Source organism: Erithacus rubecula (assembly GCF_903797595.1).
Source record: "Erithacus rubecula genome assembly, chromosome: 1".
Classification (NCBI taxonomy): Eukaryota; Metazoa; Chordata; class Aves; order Passeriformes; family Muscicapidae; genus Erithacus; species Erithacus rubecula.
The window spans coordinates 18562301-18579227 of NC_136658.1; the positions used below are offsets into that span (position 1 = coordinate 18562301).

At 37.2% G+C, this 16927-nt stretch overlaps 1 protein-coding gene across 35 annotated transcripts in view; it reads left to right on the forward strand.

Moving 5' to 3' along the window:
- Positions 1–1010: 1010 nt before the first annotated feature.
- Positions 1011–16927, forward strand: part of ABI3BP (ABI family member 3 binding protein) — a gene marked incomplete at its 3' end in the record, with an annotated part of 130275 nt that continues 114358 nt past the window's right edge. For all 35 annotated transcript variants that reach the window (XM_079302282.1, XM_079302286.1, XM_079302291.1 and 32 more), the window contains exon 1: positions 1011–1201. In XM_079302282.1, the coding sequence (XP_079158408.1) occupies positions 1123–1201 (79 nt within the window). In that variant the 5' untranslated portion in view covers positions 1011–1122. The remainder of the gene's footprint in view (positions 1202–16927) is intronic.

Consider the following 16927-nt stretch of genomic DNA (forward strand, 5'->3'; position numbering starts at 1 on the left):
GGTTTTTTTGGTTGTTTTTGTTTTTTGGGGGGTTTTTTGTGTGGGTTTTGTTTTTGTTTTTGTTTTTTTTTTGTTCTTTTTCTCCCTCAGATTTTCTTTGTTTGTTGGGTTTTTCCTTGTTTGATTTTTTGGGTTTTATTTTTAGGGGGAGAGAGAGATATCACTACTTAGTTGAATATATTTAATCTCTTTGAAAACTTTTCCAGATACTGAGACTAAATTCTTCCTTACTGCTTCCTTTTATTCTTCTTTACCCTTTCCTTCCTATCTTCTCACTTGTGAGTGGGACCAAGTGCTGGGCTTACTTGGCTTGTTGTAATCATGGAGTGCAACAGCTTTTCATGAAAAAATGGAACTTCTTTTCTAATTCAAGTTGTGTAACTGGTGAGAAGATCACCCTGGAATGAGAAGCGTTTCTTTATTACTTTCAATGTGCATTGTACCCATTAACTCACCAGACACTTATGAGAGGGAAAAAATATAAAGTATTTTTAAATTGCCAACACTAGATACAAGTGAAAAAATGACATTCAGATTTTTTAAGTCCAGTTCTTTTGCTGGATAAATATTTACAATTCCTGTTTATAATGTCATGTCAAATTAAACTAGTATTTATTTTGCCTGGATGAAAGCCACAAGTAGCCTGAATTAACCTTAAGAAAAATGTTGAGATTGCAAAAATACTGAGGTCAATATAGCAAACAGTTCTCTGAGTACTGCAAATGCTGTTTTTGTAGTTCAAGTCCAGCTCTCTTGGATAAAACAGTGAAAATGTCTCTCAGATCAGTTTTCCATTAATAGAAAGTTTGATATTCATTATTTTATTTTCATAAAATGTAAGTAATAAAATGGTAATGACTTACTATTAGTGGTGGAAAAGATCTTGTAACAAATCCCAGAAGATTATTGAAGTGGGAGCCTGATAATATTTTTTTATGCTAATTCTCGTTTTGCAGTGGGAGTGAATGATGTCATCCTGTCTCCTCCCACTGTGTAAACTAAGCTTGTGTCAAAGTGTTGCTGCCTCCTGTCACAGGGAGAACGGTTCACTTAAATGCAGCTGCAGTACTTCTGTGTGATACCTGTCAGAGCCATTCCCAGAGCGAGGTTGGGTTTGTGACCATGATGTCAAGATTTGTCTGCCTTCTTTTCTGTGGATATATTGCACTAAACCTGGGAAATACTCAGAAATTGCCAAGAGGCAAGTAGCTAAGAACAACTTTCTGGGGGTTTGTTTGTTTTTCTGCTGTGGGGCTTTGGGGTTTTTAATGCCTGTGTTTTGTTATGGAAATTTGCTTTCAGCATGTTAGGAATGATTAAAGGTAATAGAAAAGATTAACGAAGGTCAGGGAAAAGAGCAAAGTCCAGGTATAACAGAGCCTTAAAGCTCTTGCATAAAATAAGCTGAAAAGTTTTCATGCTATCTTGTGACTCTAGTGACATGACACAAGGTTACTGTATTTAATGATTTTATAGTGATTTGGACAGCAGTGTGCAGGTCTGTGGTTTGATATCTTAAAGACAATGTGACTTGGAAGCACCCTGTGTCGCTGATGGAAGACTTCAGTTCCGCCTTTGAAAGAACTTGTATACTTTCCCTTTATATCTGTCCTTAACAATGCAGTAGGAATTGACTAGTGTAGGTCAGGTTGCATGCATTTTGAGGGAGAGAAATATGATTCATTAAAATTTATACAAGAAGAAAAAGCTCTCCAAACCTGTGTGGATATTTGTTTAACTATTCCTTTCTCCCAGAGTCTGAAAGTACAGTAGATTTGCAAAGCTGGCAGTGATCTCTTCTTCTCCTTGGTAATATGACACATGTAACATTGGCATTTTAATAGTATTTTATTGCTGATTGCAGAAAGAACAGTCATAGCATGAAATTAAAAGAATGTTTCTCTATCTGGATGGTAAAACACTTCGTAGTGCCTTGGCATTAAAGCAGCAATTTCACAACTGTTTCTGTGCGGCACATATTGCTCTCACTTTGTGGAAGTGCTTGCCTGAGTCCACTGTGCTTTGTAATGCATTTTACATCTGCATTCTCCTGCAGACACTGACATTTAGAGGAACCTGTGATTTAGTTATGAGAATGTTTATTAATAAATAAGCACTTTGAGGGCTTCCTAGGAGATTCTTTTCATAGAAGGGAAACTTAAAGGTATTTTGGGGAGTTGAGGTGATTTTTCACCCCCACCCCTCCTTAAAACACACATTTTCATTTTTTTCTTTTTTTCTTTTTTTCAGAATTTCATTATTTTTCTTTCTTCCCTATGATGATGTTCTTTTGAAATTATCTTTCTTTTACTCTCATTATCTGGAGCCAATGTGAAGTTTCCTGCAAACTAGTAACAGTGGGACAGTGTGTAGTCTGCAAGTAACAGATATGCAGTTCAAGTCAAGCTAACTCTAAGACTAGTTTCATCAAAAAATATCTTAAAAGAGGATTATGTTGACCAGAAAGGAATCTTGCATGTATTACTTATACTGAGAGAAGGAACTTTCCCAATACTTGTCTTTTTAAAATGGTTTTACTGGATTTTCTGCTCACCACTGTAATAGTGGCTCTAAGTTTATGCTAACTGTGAAATTCAGACAAAGCTTCTAATCCACTGCAAGATTAACTCTGGCATGCATTTTTTTCTGTCCTAAAATAACATTGCAGAAGTGAAGTTCAGTTTGCCAAATGCATAAAGCTGCAGGTGGAAACTTCATTTCTTTTCAGCGAAATAGCTTTTTTTAAGATTCTCCTCTTGCTGTGTGGAAACATCAGTCTAAATCTTTTGTTTGTAGCTGCCTCTCCAGTTACTATTTACAAAGAATTGCATTGAAAAAGCAAGTGTATTAGTACTTAGCTGTGATCTGGAAATGCTGAAAGGATTGTCTTCTACAGCATTGTCTTGTTTGATTTTTTTTTTTTTTTTTTTGTAAGCAAAGAGTATATGTGGATCTTAAAGGGTTTTAAAAATGAAAATATGTACTGGCAGTATTCTTTCAAGAGGGCTTCTCTGCCTTGCTGTGCAAGCTTAAATTCCACTGAATTCCTATGCTGTTTAAGTCCCAGAGCATGTAGCTGAGGCTGCAGAGTCACTCATGCTTTCCACTTTTGGAACAGTGGAATCAAGTTCATAACTTGAAGGAGAGCAATCTAGCCAAACTCGCTTTCTGGTGGTGCAGGAACTTGTGTGAACAGGTTATCAGAGTAAATCCTGCCCTTCTTACCAGCACTTTGCAATTCTAGTGCTCAAATCTTCTCTCCCAGAGGTGAAACACACTGACCCTATGTCTCATGGACTGGGATTTCCTTTCACTGGTACAAGGTGGAAGGAGCATCTTGCCTCCTGCAGCTGCAAAGGAACAGAGCCAGTACAGTGACTTCCAGAGCTGTTTGAGAGATATTTGTGCAAATGTGCTGGTCAGGAGGCTGGAACACAAACTGCTCCCTTCTCCCATATATTTTTGTCCTTTCATTTCCAAATGCACGTGAGTTTTACTCGGGTCAAAAAGAAAATATTATTGCTGTTCTCAAAAGAGCGTTCTTTATTGACGTTCTTTCGTTCATTATTTTGATTTCAAAGGTTAAGGTATTGTTGGGGGAATAATAGTAATAAGTGAAGACAATATAATTGGGAAGGGAAGGAAGACTGGTGGGTATTGTGTTTTAGTATGGAGGCAGTGTATTTTTAACAATTAGGCTTGTGTTTCATCTGGGAGATAAGCTGCTAAGAAAATTCTGCAGTCAATGCCTTTGGATACTTTGAGAGGGACCACAGAATATCAGTGAGAGATGATGGCACCATTACAGATGACTTTTCATCCAGTATTTCAGTGGCTGTCTGTTTGACTTTGTCTAGTTCCTGAAGTTTTCTTCTAATTAGAGATTTTCCACTTATTTTTGTCTCTCTCACTATGCCATTATGCCAGTGTCATCCAGCATATATGATTCTAAAGTTCAGCATTGGGTGGAAAAATGTTCTAATTTTTACAGTTCTGCATAACAGAAAAGTTCCATTCTTAAGGAATTCAGTGTTGTCTTTTTAGACAGGAATTAAGTACAGACAAAACGTCTTGTCTTTAGAGAATGAGTTGGTAAGCAGAGCATCCCGGATCTGAGACAGAGATGAGAAAGCAAAGCCACAGAATCCAGAATAAACAAGCAACAGGACACAATCCACAAGATTGTACTGCCTTATAAACCGTGTTTCACTGTCATCTTTCCAGTTGGAGCTGATATAGTTGTTGAAGGAAGAGTTGAAGAATAAGTTCTCAGTGTTTGGTAAAACAGCTTTTCATGGTTTTGATTTTTTGTCACTTGACTTTCCAGTTAACAGAACAGATGGGCATGGAAATGTGGTTTTTCACTACAGTCTCTGTTTCTGATAGCTTTTGTCCATGTTTTTGTTCTGTTTTACTTTGTTAGAGCTGAAAAGAATTTGGTTGATCCCTTCTTATAAAATTTTAGTTGTAGGAAGTTACTAAAACCAAAAGAGTCTGAATGTTTTCCTGGTTTGTTTTCACGGGATTTTTTGACATGTTTCTGACCACTGTGGTTTCCTACTATTTGAATTAGTCATCAGGTACAGTGCAATTCAGGTCCATTCTTGTTCCACTTTCCAGGACTCAGGCCTATCTTCCTCTGCTGTCCAGGAACGGCTCAGGAAATCCTAATTCAGCTTTCCCCTGGTTGCTGTCTTCTGAGGCAAAAAGAATATGGACTTGACATTTCTTAGGGGACCATATGAAAAAGCCTGATTTCCAGACTCCTGTTGGGAAAACCAGATCCAAAACTTCCTTGTATCTACAGTTGTCAACAGTGGGGATAAGGGGGAAAAAGAATTGTTTTGCACTGAGGGTTTGTTTCTTTGTTTGGAAGAACTGAATATGTTTGGTCTGATACTGTAGATAGCTACTTGCTAATATTTGTGCTTAAGGTAATTATAACTGACATCCCTTTTAGAGTGAATGCTGTATTTACAGTAGACTCCCAAACTTTGACATTTGAGAAAAGGAATAGACTAATTTTATTCCTAGCTAAGTTTGTTGGCTATGCTATGTTATGTAATACGTCTTACTAAGCAGAGCATGTGTTTTCATTTACTAGTGTCAAACAGTTAAAACAATGTAGAGTTATTTCAGTGTGTCACAGATATTATATTGCAATAGCCAAACCTTCAGCTTTTGTGCTGTTCTCTCCCTTCCTGCCAGACCCACCCATTTGGTAGCTGTAAGGTGGCAGGGCAAAATTTGTAAGACAGGGAGAAGTCTCCTGAAAGTTGTGGAGTTTTGAGTGTGCATATCAAAATATCACAAAAGGACTGAAATGACATGTGGTTTATATATTACTGTCCCCATGGTTTACAAAACATCTTTCTGGGAACTATTTTTCAAAATACACAATGCATTAACCTTTGAAAAACATTCTTACAAAGAAAGGCCAGTTTGAACTGAATTATTTAACTTCATTTTTTGTTGTGTCTGGAAAAAGAAGTGCAAAATTAATTCAGTATTTTTTGTGAAATATTTTTTCTTATTTTTAATGACACATAAGTGACAAGTCCAACAGGAAATTTAAAAGGGATCCTTTATTTGGTGTAATAAAGTGACAAGGGTTTTCAGTCACTAGATATGTCATGGCAAATTTGGCTCATTCTTGCTGCAAGTGAAAACAGCCCTTAAGAATGTAACAATTATAGCAATTCATTTAATCAACTGAAGTTATCTTTCAGACAGTTGTGTCGTAGGCTTGCACATAAACATACAAAACTCAGTACTGAGTGTCAGGCTTCCAAATTCAAAGATAATCTCTAATACCAGAATTCCATTTTTATATTGGCACTGTCAGTGGTGCAACGTGATGATACATATGGGTGGATTCTGCCAGTATTAAATTCCACTGCATATGAATGCCTCCAAAATGATCTCACTGCTGGGTAATCTATATAGCCTTCCACCTCTTCATTTTAATTTTCGTGTTCCCAAGTATCTCTTTTTGAACCTTATTTTCCAGCCATCCTTCATATAATCTTTGGATCTAAGTGTTCCAGAAGGACAAGCTACATAATTCACTTGAGTGGAGAGTTGCAGGCTAAATCCTGCTGCTGCTCTGGGGCCAGACCTGCTGATGGTATAGTCTGTGTATCTCTTGGCTGGTGATCCAGTGCATGGACAATGGGTTTGGGTCTTCTTTGGGCTCACCAGGTGTGCACTGCACACTGCATGTGGAAACAAAAACCTCTCTCTGCTCCAGGGGGAAAAAATGGCTAGCAGTGACCTGCCACAGTCAGAACTGTGCATGCAGGTCCTAGTGGATTTATCTTCCTTGGGGAAATTCAAGTGCAGACTTGAAATTGTTTGTGAGCAAGGTGGATTTGTTGCTGTGGAGCGTTCTTGACTGCTGCCTCTTACAGAAGATGGTTGGAATCTACTCACTGGCATGGTGAGTCTTGGTGGGAACAGAAGAAGATATTTGTGTTCTGGACAGCCTGCAGCCTAAAATAGGTGCCATTAGCAAAACAGCCCAGTCTGCAGTGTCTTCCCAAGTGGAAAAGGGCAGCTGGAAACAGGCCAGATACTCAGACTTGCTTGACAGGCCTTAGCTCAAATGGTCTTAATTAAAAATCACTTTTTCTACAATACAGGACAACGTGTATGTAATGCTAGTTTGCTTTGTGAAATATGTATTTCCCCTATTGTGCTGTGAGAATGGTGGTTGTGAAGGTGACTGCTGGCAGCATCATGGATGAAATGAAACTTTTGTGTGGGCAAGGCTTGGGCCGACTTCTCCAGCACTGCCATCCCTCAAAACACGACAATCGTGTCATTTTACTCTGGCTTTATCAGCTCCAAACCTCCCCCTTGAGCAAAACAGTGTCTGTCATACCAAGGTGAAGAAAAAATAGTTCAGGTTTTAAGCCACCAAGCGAATTTCTACTGTTCATGAAGTGGTGATTGTAGTTATGGTCTCCAGAATTAAATGTTTTGGCTTCACCGAAGTGATGCCCTCAAAGCGTGCAGGTGTCCAGGCAGGGTTAGAGAAGGATGGCTGCACTGAGAATATCCACACAGAGTCTGCACTGATTCAGAGCTCCTGAATAAAATACTGGTGAAGTGTTGAGGCTCTAATATGAAGATTCTAGACCTAAAGGCAGGGAGGTAGGGAGCACTTTTTTATGAGAGTAAAATTACTTTTCTCCCAGTCTGGAGGGGAGTGTTTACTGCACCTGTTCAGAGGATGGTAGACAAAATATAACCTGTGTTCTCTATAATGCTTTAGAGTTCTTGTTGAGGTCCATCACTTTGCAATAGTTTATTGTTATTTGCAGCATCATCTGTAAGAAAAAGAAATGAGTCGAGTCAATTCACAATTTTTCTTAGGCCAGTTGTAGCCTTGGCTGTTATATAAATCCTGTTAACCTTGAACTAACATGTCATCAGGGCTCCATGTGAATAAATTCTCTTTGATAAAGCCCAGCTTTATGAAGTGCCTAAACCTCTGCATGTGGTTTGATTTTTATTTATTTTGTGTGTGTATGGGATGTGCTAACACTAGGATATGTATTTTAAAAGAAATTGTAATTCTATATTCTTTCTCAAGATGAAGAGTTGATGCCAAAATGGATTCTCAAAGTATGAGGGAATTAATTTTTAGTGCTATTTCAGCATTTCATATGGTTTTAAGGTTTTGCAATATTCTTAAAATCTGCTCAGGAATAGCACCATTCAATAAAGTGGGAAAAGCTTCTTTTCAATCATGTGCAGTTGTGGCATTAATTTTTGAATCTATAAATGGCCACAGAGTGCTTGATACGAGTTTACATAATTAATACTTTGGGAACTTGGCCAGTTTTAAAGGACTGACTGTGTATATGGGATAACATTATTTTTAAACTCACATTTGGAAAAGACATTTCTTCTTTTGCCAGCTGCTTGCAATATCTTCTTTAAATTAATTATTCACTTTAATTTTTCTTTCTGTGATGTAAAAGTCTGGAGTCATTTTAGAATACATAAAATTATGGTTGTTTCAAAAATACAAATTGAAAAATACACTTGAAATGTCCCAGAAGGTAGTTTTCTGACTTTGAAGATAAAATATTTTCTGGCAGTTTAGATTACCTCATTGCCACTGTTCAAGCCTATACACGAACAAGAAAAATGCACACTGAGGAAATTACAAGACATTCAGACCTTATCGCTCATCACTTTTCTTTTGAAATCTCAGTGTATCTGTACAACATGCACAAACACACTGAAAACAAAGGCATGGGTGCAATAGTCTGAAAGCTGATAAGAAACTGAACTTTGGGATACAAATAATAGAAAGAAAGCTCTGCTGTCTGACCTGGGCATTTTGGCAGAGTTCCATTCTGTGGCTCACACAAATGCTGAAGCAGTTGGATTAAATGGCAGGGCAGAGTTTTTATTTATAGCACAGTGTGCAGCTTGTTTCACAGCCAGGGGAATGGCTGCAGTCAGTCTTAAGAGCCATGAATTTCCTTAGTTTGATGAAGAGCTGACTCAGGTAAAAGTGGTGAGGTTTCATATTCAGCTTGAATCAATAGATCTCCTTCTTTTGTCATGAGCTAATTAAGAGACACTTAATGTGAGAACATAACTATGAAACTGCTTCTGAGTGACACTTGTCATTTGCTACCTTACACATGAGGGCCAGCTTTTATCTATGATCTGCCAAGCACTGCATCTCTTCAGCATTCCTTCCTGCTCTTTGGTTTAGTTACAAGGAGCACAAAACATGACAATTCTAATAGAAATGTTGTCTTCTTGCTTGTGTTGGCTATTCAGTGCTCCTTAATAGCTGATCTTTCTGATGTGGCTCAGTTGGTATTATGGAGTAGGAGTTAATTTATGTCTTTTGTTAATCAAGTCTGTATAAAAAGAATAAAGATTTAAAAAAATATTAAGATACAAATTATGCAATTAATTTTAGCTGAAGAACTTCTTTTGAATTGTTGGCAGATATGGGGATTTTTGCTCTAGTGGAAAATCTGTACTTAGCTTGCACACAAGTAAGCAAGTCATGAGTGTGTTTTCATATAGACTCTCCAGTAACTGAGGCATGCAGGTGCACACACAAAAGGCAGTGTAGGATCTTACTCATTTTTGGTAAATGCATTACATCAAAAATTATCTGTTTTACTCTTTCACACTTTTATCAATCCCCTATACTCTCACAATTTTGGTAACATTGTCAAATAGCAGTTGATAAAAGCATTAGTATGTTGTCAATGTACAGCCATGAATTCTTAGAAAGCAGTTTCTCAGTAATATAATAACATATGTTTACTGTGTTCCCTTTCCACTCAGAAATACTTACAGCAATTAGCAAGGGAGATCATATGTTATTATTATATTTTTTGAAGGCAATGTGAGGTTGCTCATAATATTAAGAATGTAGATAAGTTACATATAGGGAATAGATAATCTCATTTATGCCCTGTTGGAACTTCAGGCATTGTGAATAATTTTTTCCATGACCTGGCCCCTTCTGGATCTTTTTCCAATAATTTGTTTTTGTATTATTAAAACACTTGTCAGTTGTCAAAAAGAAAACTGGCACGGGGAAGACCATCTCATTTAAAATCTCTGAAGTCATGAAGCATTATTTATGTGCTTAATACACTCTTAAGTCAGAGAGCATTCCTTGGGAATTAATGTAATCTGCTGCACACTGGGTTACAAGATCAGTAATGAGAGAGACACAGCTTCCTACATACCATAAATTCTCCATGAGCATTTGGATAAATGCCTGAGAGACGTACAAGTGAAAATGCAAAGTCAGGCCTACAAAGATTGCTGAACTGATGGTTTTATGCATAGATGTCCATGCCCCTATCTCGCCCCAAAATTTTCATAAGGCTTCCTTTTGTGTAGCTGACAGTATTCTTTATTGACATTTTTCTTTCAATGAAGCATCAGCTAGAGAATTTATTTTTTAAAAAAAGTAAGTATAGACATAGGTTGGAAAGAGAGATTACTTCCTCCAGCTTTCTTGCATCTCTGTAGATAAAAGCCAACATGGTGAAAATAGAGCAGGTGATGTAACAGATAAGGAAATACAGTCAGAGAACATAAACTCTCTGCCATGTCCTGGGTAGGAAGGAAAATATGTGGGAGAAAGGATGAAACACCTTCAGTATCAAAAATAAGTATTTGACTTATCTTAGTACTCAGCTAACCATAGGCATTGTATTTTACATGTTATATACTTACCAGGCCTGGTGTCCATTATTTTCTGTAATCCACTGATTTAGAACCATTTACTTCATATTTTAGTTTTCTTAGGGTGAGTTAACAATGCTTCTGATTCACAATGTGTTCATACAGCTGAAAAAGAATTCTGGTCAAATCTAGGAATTCAATAATACATTCAAAACTTATGAAGTATTTATTAGTGTTTTTAAAAATTAAAGATGTACTTGCAATTTGTATCTTCTTTTCTCCGGATGTGTTTGAATTGCAGAATCATTCCTTTGATCTTTGCAAACTCAGAATGTGGAACAATGTAGAAGATGATTAAAAAGATCACCTCTGATTTTTCTTTATCTATTGGGGTTTTAGTTGGATATATTTTAGAGTAATAGTAAGAAGCCAGGTCATCAGTCTTGAGATCTGTCTCATCTAATGGTGCAAGATGAGATACATTTTCCAGCTGGAAAAACTATGTGCAGTTGGAATCTATCCTTGTAGGACTGAACTGTATCCAGCAAGTGTCATAGACATGTGTGAGAACATTCAGTTTGGAGATCAGGAACATAAGTGAAACTACTTTATCTTGAGTACTCTTTTGGAAACCTAGGGCAATTTTTTAAATTTGCATTTTGGATTTTTTTTGGTTTTTTGTTTGTTTGTTTGTTTGTTTGTGTCAACAGCTTTCTAAACCAAAGGGAAGTAACTGGCTAAAAGCTTTGTTGATAGACTTGACTCCATTGACGAGCCCAAATCATAGTTGTCAAAGCACAACCGAATTTCATATTTCAGTAATGCTTTTGTTATTGACAAAGCTTTTTTACTTTCTGAGTTTAGCATTTGATATACAGCACCGCCTAAGAATTCGTATGTGTGCTTCAGATATTTAATTGCTTTATCATCTGTCTGCTTCTAAAAAGTGTGGAATTTATTCCAAAGTTAACACAGAATATTGCAAGAACCATTGCCAAGTGCCATTCAGAGCTATTAATCCTTGTTCTATTTGAAGTCCTATATATCTTGGGAGTTATTTTGAGCAGAGAACACAGGTATTTTATGGGATCATTAGCAGGTTGCAATGCTGGAAGTGGAAAACCATTGTGCCTTCAGAAAAAGGATAATCCCATTCCATTTCCATCTTTTTTTGCATATTATTTCCAAGATTCTTGCTTCACTGTACCCAGCACAGTGGGGGGACTTCTAAACAGAATGTTTTCTGTTTCTGAATGGGCATCTCCATCTAGTTTTTCTTCCATTTCAGAGTAGGTCATTGTGGACAACTCATCTGCTTCTGTTTCCCCAACCCAAGTTCTTTCCCAAGTGCACACAAAGCACAAAAGATTTGCCCTCACTGAAATGAATATAGGAATTACACTGGATGTTGCTCAAGAACCAGGTTCTCAAAGAGGTATCAAAAGGGTTTTTGGACTTTTAATCACTGACTGCTATTCTTTGAGCCCAGTTTTCCATCTCTGTAGTGTAGACATCCAGTCCATAGGCATTTCTCCAGTCTGACAGGAAGGATACCTGTGGAAATTGTGCCAAAATTCAAGTAAATTATATTCACCACTTTCCCATTGTATGCAAAGCCAGGAATAACATTGCAGAAGGCAGCAAGCTTTGCCAGACAGCCTGGCCTTGGTAAATCTGCTCTGGCTGGTCCAGATCACCTTCTGGTTCATCATCTGCATAGGTGTGACTGTTCCTCTAACTGAGGCCAGGAGCAACAGCTTGCAGTTTCCTGGATGCTCTTTCTTGCCTTTACTCCATCAATTGCACTGAGATATTTTTCTCTTGTCACATAACAAATTAATCTTTCTTCTTACTGGCAATTCTCCTAAGTTTATCTGTATACTGAAGAGACCAGCCAGGCCTTGCTGGATTTTCATTTTCTGTATGTTAGAGAGGAAGTAGGATACTGGAATTCACACAGAGCACTGAGGTGGGCAGCCCTCCTCGAGGCTTTATGGTGCATACTTAGGTGTGCAGAACAAAAGTAGTAGCCTTCAGTTGGAAAAATGGTAATTTTTTCAAGGAAACATAGGGCTGGAATGGACTTCTCATCCATTTTGACAACCTTGTTTGATTCATGAGACAGTTTGTTCCAGAGTGTAACTTCCTGTATCAGTTTTCCAGCTATTTTCCTTGCTAGTTTGTCACTTCACAAATATGGAGCAGAACTAATTTACACTGCTTTTCCTCAGGGCTTTGTTTGCTTCTTTTATATATTTGCATGCTGTCTTCATATCTACCTATGCACTTTTTCTCTAAATTCAATTACTCCTGTTTTCTCTGGCTTCTTTCCTGGGTAATATCCTCTGTACCTCTAGTCATTGAATTTATCAAGATGGTCTGTTTTGCAGTGCTCTATGTTCTCCTCCATTAGTGATAAGAAACTTTTTAGAGTGAGAACTAGTGCATAAAAGGACTGGGATCCATCTCTTCAGATTTAAAATAGAGAAGATGACGATTTTGAAACACAGCTAGATATGTTGCAGATTCTGAGATTTATAGATGAATTTACAACTGAAGGGTTGGAAGTACATGCTGGTTTCACATTTATTCTGTTACTACAGCTTGTAAATCCTCCTAGCTGTCTAAATACTACTATCTTTAAGCAGTTTTGCCTCTAAAACTCATGTTTATTTGCTGAATCACAGATGGAGGTAGAACAAAGCTTTAAAGTAATCTAAGCCAATGTTACAGAATATGAGCTAAGGTCTTGCTCTTTCATTTGCTTGGATTATGGCAAATAAGGGAATATTTATCACAGAAGATGATTACCTATTTTGTTCTATTAATACAGATAAACGTGCTAATTTCAATTTATTACTGCTTGAGGGTTTTTTAACTGTTCATTTGAAGCTGCCTTATTATAACACAGCAGATTTTGTACTTTCTTGCTGTTCGTTATTTTGATTTTTTTTTTCTTCTGAATAGTTCTTCCCAAAATGTTTCAGAAGATGCCCAAATTAGTAGTCACAGAGCAGAAAAAAAATAATTATGTATTATGGTGCAATAAATGGTGAACACTTGTAAGGAGCAGACTCCAAATTGGCTTTAGGAAATGAGTCCCTCACTAAAATCTGAGTACACAGTAAGCCATGTAGCAGATTGTCTGTGCACTCAGTTAGAAACGCTGACATCCTGGATTGTAATGTCCTCACTCTTCTCATGGAAGCAAAGGTGACTGCAGTTCCAGATAGTGGTTTTTTTATTATGCCTTTGATTTTCAATTCTTAAAAAATGCAGATACTTGTAAATGAAAGGTGGCTTAAGGAACTGATGATGCCAAACTGCCTGCCACTGAGCAGTAATGGCAGTGATAATGCACTGGCTGCTTGTGAACAGAGTTATAAGAAACTTCCTACTTTAAGGTCTATGGTCTTTAATACCAATTACTTCAATACATTTGAAATGTATGGGCAGAGCCAGTCCAACAACATTGGGATTCTTCACCTGCTCAAGTTCTTAGTATTTTGTTGAATTTTTCCTGCAAAGGAGAGGTTGTTAAAGAAAGTCCCTGATTTTATTCAGCTTATCAGCTCTAAAATATGACCACCTTGTATCAGGCCATGTCTAAAGGCCACATTTGTTTTTTTTAGTGGTCGCATTGGCTAATGCTCTTTAAAGGCTTAAAAAAAGAGAGTTAGACCTAGAAAATTTGTGAGACTCTCTTTGCTCCCCACAGTCTTCTCCTAGCCTTTATTGAATATATTTATGCAGAATCTGTCAGGTTTTTTGGCCAGGACAGAGTTTTCTTCATAGCCCAGCCTGGGTGGAGTTGCCTTGGACTTGCTTCCTTGGATAGGAGAAGAAGCCAGGATTGGAAAGACAGCTCTTCTGGGCAAGATGCAGTCACTGTCTCATCAGCTCTGTCCAGGTGAAATTGCATCCAGAAAAGTACATACCAGGCCAGTCTGGATAAAACAACAACAATTATGGAACTTTGAGAGTAAAGCCAGGGGAACAGGGCCCTGGAGAACCTAAAGACATCAGATCAAAATTAAGCTTTGTCTTACTACAAATAAGTGATCCATAATCTAGATTGAAATAAGGGTGTCAGGTTGTTTTATTAACAAGTAGTTTTTGACTTGTCTTTTAAATTTGCGTGCTGTTTATTTTAAAAGTGTTACCTATCAAAAATTATTCAACTTGAAGGAGTTTCAAAAGGAATTACGCATTGAAAATAATAGTTAGGTTTGATTTTGTCCCTGTCCTCCAAAAATGGTGAATTGTTTAGTGTTGAATTTTATACATTTTTGCCATCAAACACCAAAGTTTACTAACTGGACCCATAAAGGAGCTGAATTTTCTAAGGTTTAAAATAAAAATTAAACAGAATCCCAGAAGAGGAGATAGGGTCAGGTGGTTGTAAATCATACAAAAGAAGTTTTCAGAAGTCTAACTCCTGTTCCCTTTTTCATAAGAGCTTCAGGCCTGGTTATTTTCAAACAACAAGGTTTTTTTTTTTGTTTTCAGTTTTGTTTCCTATTTTAATAAATAACGAAAAACGACATGCAGAATGAAAGCTGAAATTGGGGGTTGGACCACTCAAAAGGGATCCCAAGTTTAAATCCAGACTGTTTTCAGCTTTGCAGCCTAAAAATAACGACAGGTACTTTACTAAGTCAAAAAATAATTTAAAACCAGCATGTTTAAAGAAGATGGTGTGAAGGAGATAGTGATAAAAATGGAAGTGGAATTTCAGCTAACTTCACAAATGACCTGAAAACAGGCAAAACAGATGACAAATTCTGAGTGAAAAATTTCCTTTGTGCAATGATTTATGCAGCTACATAGAAGCTGGAATTGCTAATAACTACATCTTTAGCTCTGCATTGACCTAACTGGTCCTAAAGTACTAATGGGTACAGCTTATTAACTCAGTTCTGAACTGTAGTAATCACTAGAGAGGCATTTGCAAAACAAGTTTTAAAGCCTTGTAATTTTGTGATAGAAATGCTGTAACAATTATCTTTCAGAAGTATATATTTAGTTTATAACATATTTAGTTTATAGCATATTTCTGATTAGCATTAATAAAACTAAATGTGCATAACAACTGGAGGAAAAGGTTTCAGTGACCTTGAAAGAAAGGACACAGGAATGGGTGGGACACACCCTGGGCATCTCTTCAGGTCACTATCTTCAGTTGAACACCAGTATTGAGGAGTTTCCCCTACTGCATATTTCAGCTACTCATACTCCTTTAGCAGTGATTTTTTTTCTATAATTTAAATTGCTTAAATGGCCCTGGATATGAAATAAATATGGAGGGAATGACTGTGTGTACTATTTTATTTGCTGTGTGCATTCTGTTAAGGATGTTGGTACACCTAAGAAAAGTTGCCCTCTTTGATACAAAAGTAGTTTGAAGGTGAAAGTTGGGAGCATAAGAGCTAGGTTTTTGTAGATATTCATGCTTGTTTGTGTTTTGCACAGTTAACTGCTGTCTATTGACAGCCTGTTCTTCTGAAGCATTGTTAGACTTGTGTAGGCGTAATAATACTTTGAAAAAAATAATTGGGGAACTTCATTTGCAAGTGACAAAGCTACATGCAAGGCTGTTGTCTCACCCTTCCCTAAAAAGGCATTCTTGGTTGCTCTCATACTTACTTTCATCATTCAGAGTATTTGTGAATATGAATTTCATGGCCAGGAACCTTAGTGTTTGATGTAATCTGTCATGAGAAAGGATCAGGCATTGTCCTCAGCTATCTGACCAGAGGATAAAAAGACAGATTTTGGGCAGAAGTGCAGAGTAATTTGGCAAGAGGCACTGTACACAAACTGGAATATGGGAAATTCCAGTTGGATATTAGGGCTTTTTTTTTAAACAGAAGTATGCTAAGCATTGAAACAGATTACCCCAAGGATGTTATTGAATCTGTGTCCTCAGAGGTGTTCAAGACTCAGCTGGATGTGGCCCTGAGCAACCTGAGGTCTGCTTTGAGCAGGGAGTTGAACTAGATGACTTAGAGAAGTTCCTTCCACCCTAAATTATTTAGATTTACATTCTGTAGTTGTGGCTGCTTTAGAAGTGTGCCTTGTTTATTATAGTACATAGAAACAGAACTATTTTTAAATGTTTCCCTTTTTAAGATATATTTGGGTTGCAGCCAAACAACCAATATTTCTCCATGTTTGGCAGCCAAAATAAATACAAAAATATAAAAGAGCAGAAAACAAAAGTTCCATAGTTTTAGATTATAATTGAAAACTTGCCTGGTGGTACTATGACACCAGATTTGGAAAAATCAAAGCACTGCTGTGAATGATTTGAATAAGTGAGGTAGTGCTTACAAATAGATGGTGGTAATATATTTTCATAAGGCACACTTCATTTGTCTAGCACTCTGGGAGGCAGTGCTGGGTCTTGCCTTCGTGCCCCTTAAAATCTTTGAAATGGTGGAAAATAAACAGTTTCAATGTAAGGCAAAAGGAATTCTGGCAACAAAGCCAAATTTGCTGTAATATGCTACAGCTGTATTTCACCCTCTAGTTTTGTAGGGCAGAGTTCAAGGATCCTCACTCTATGGATAAAAACAAAATATAGGACTGTATTTGATGACTAGAGACCGTGAACATTTAAGGAGTACAGTAGATTCCTGGTATGAGTGAAAGTAACATCTAAGCTATTAAAACTTTCAGTATTGTTTTGCTTTTTGTCTCCTGTTGCCTATACATTCCAACTAGCCAAATTATGGTGCTCCCA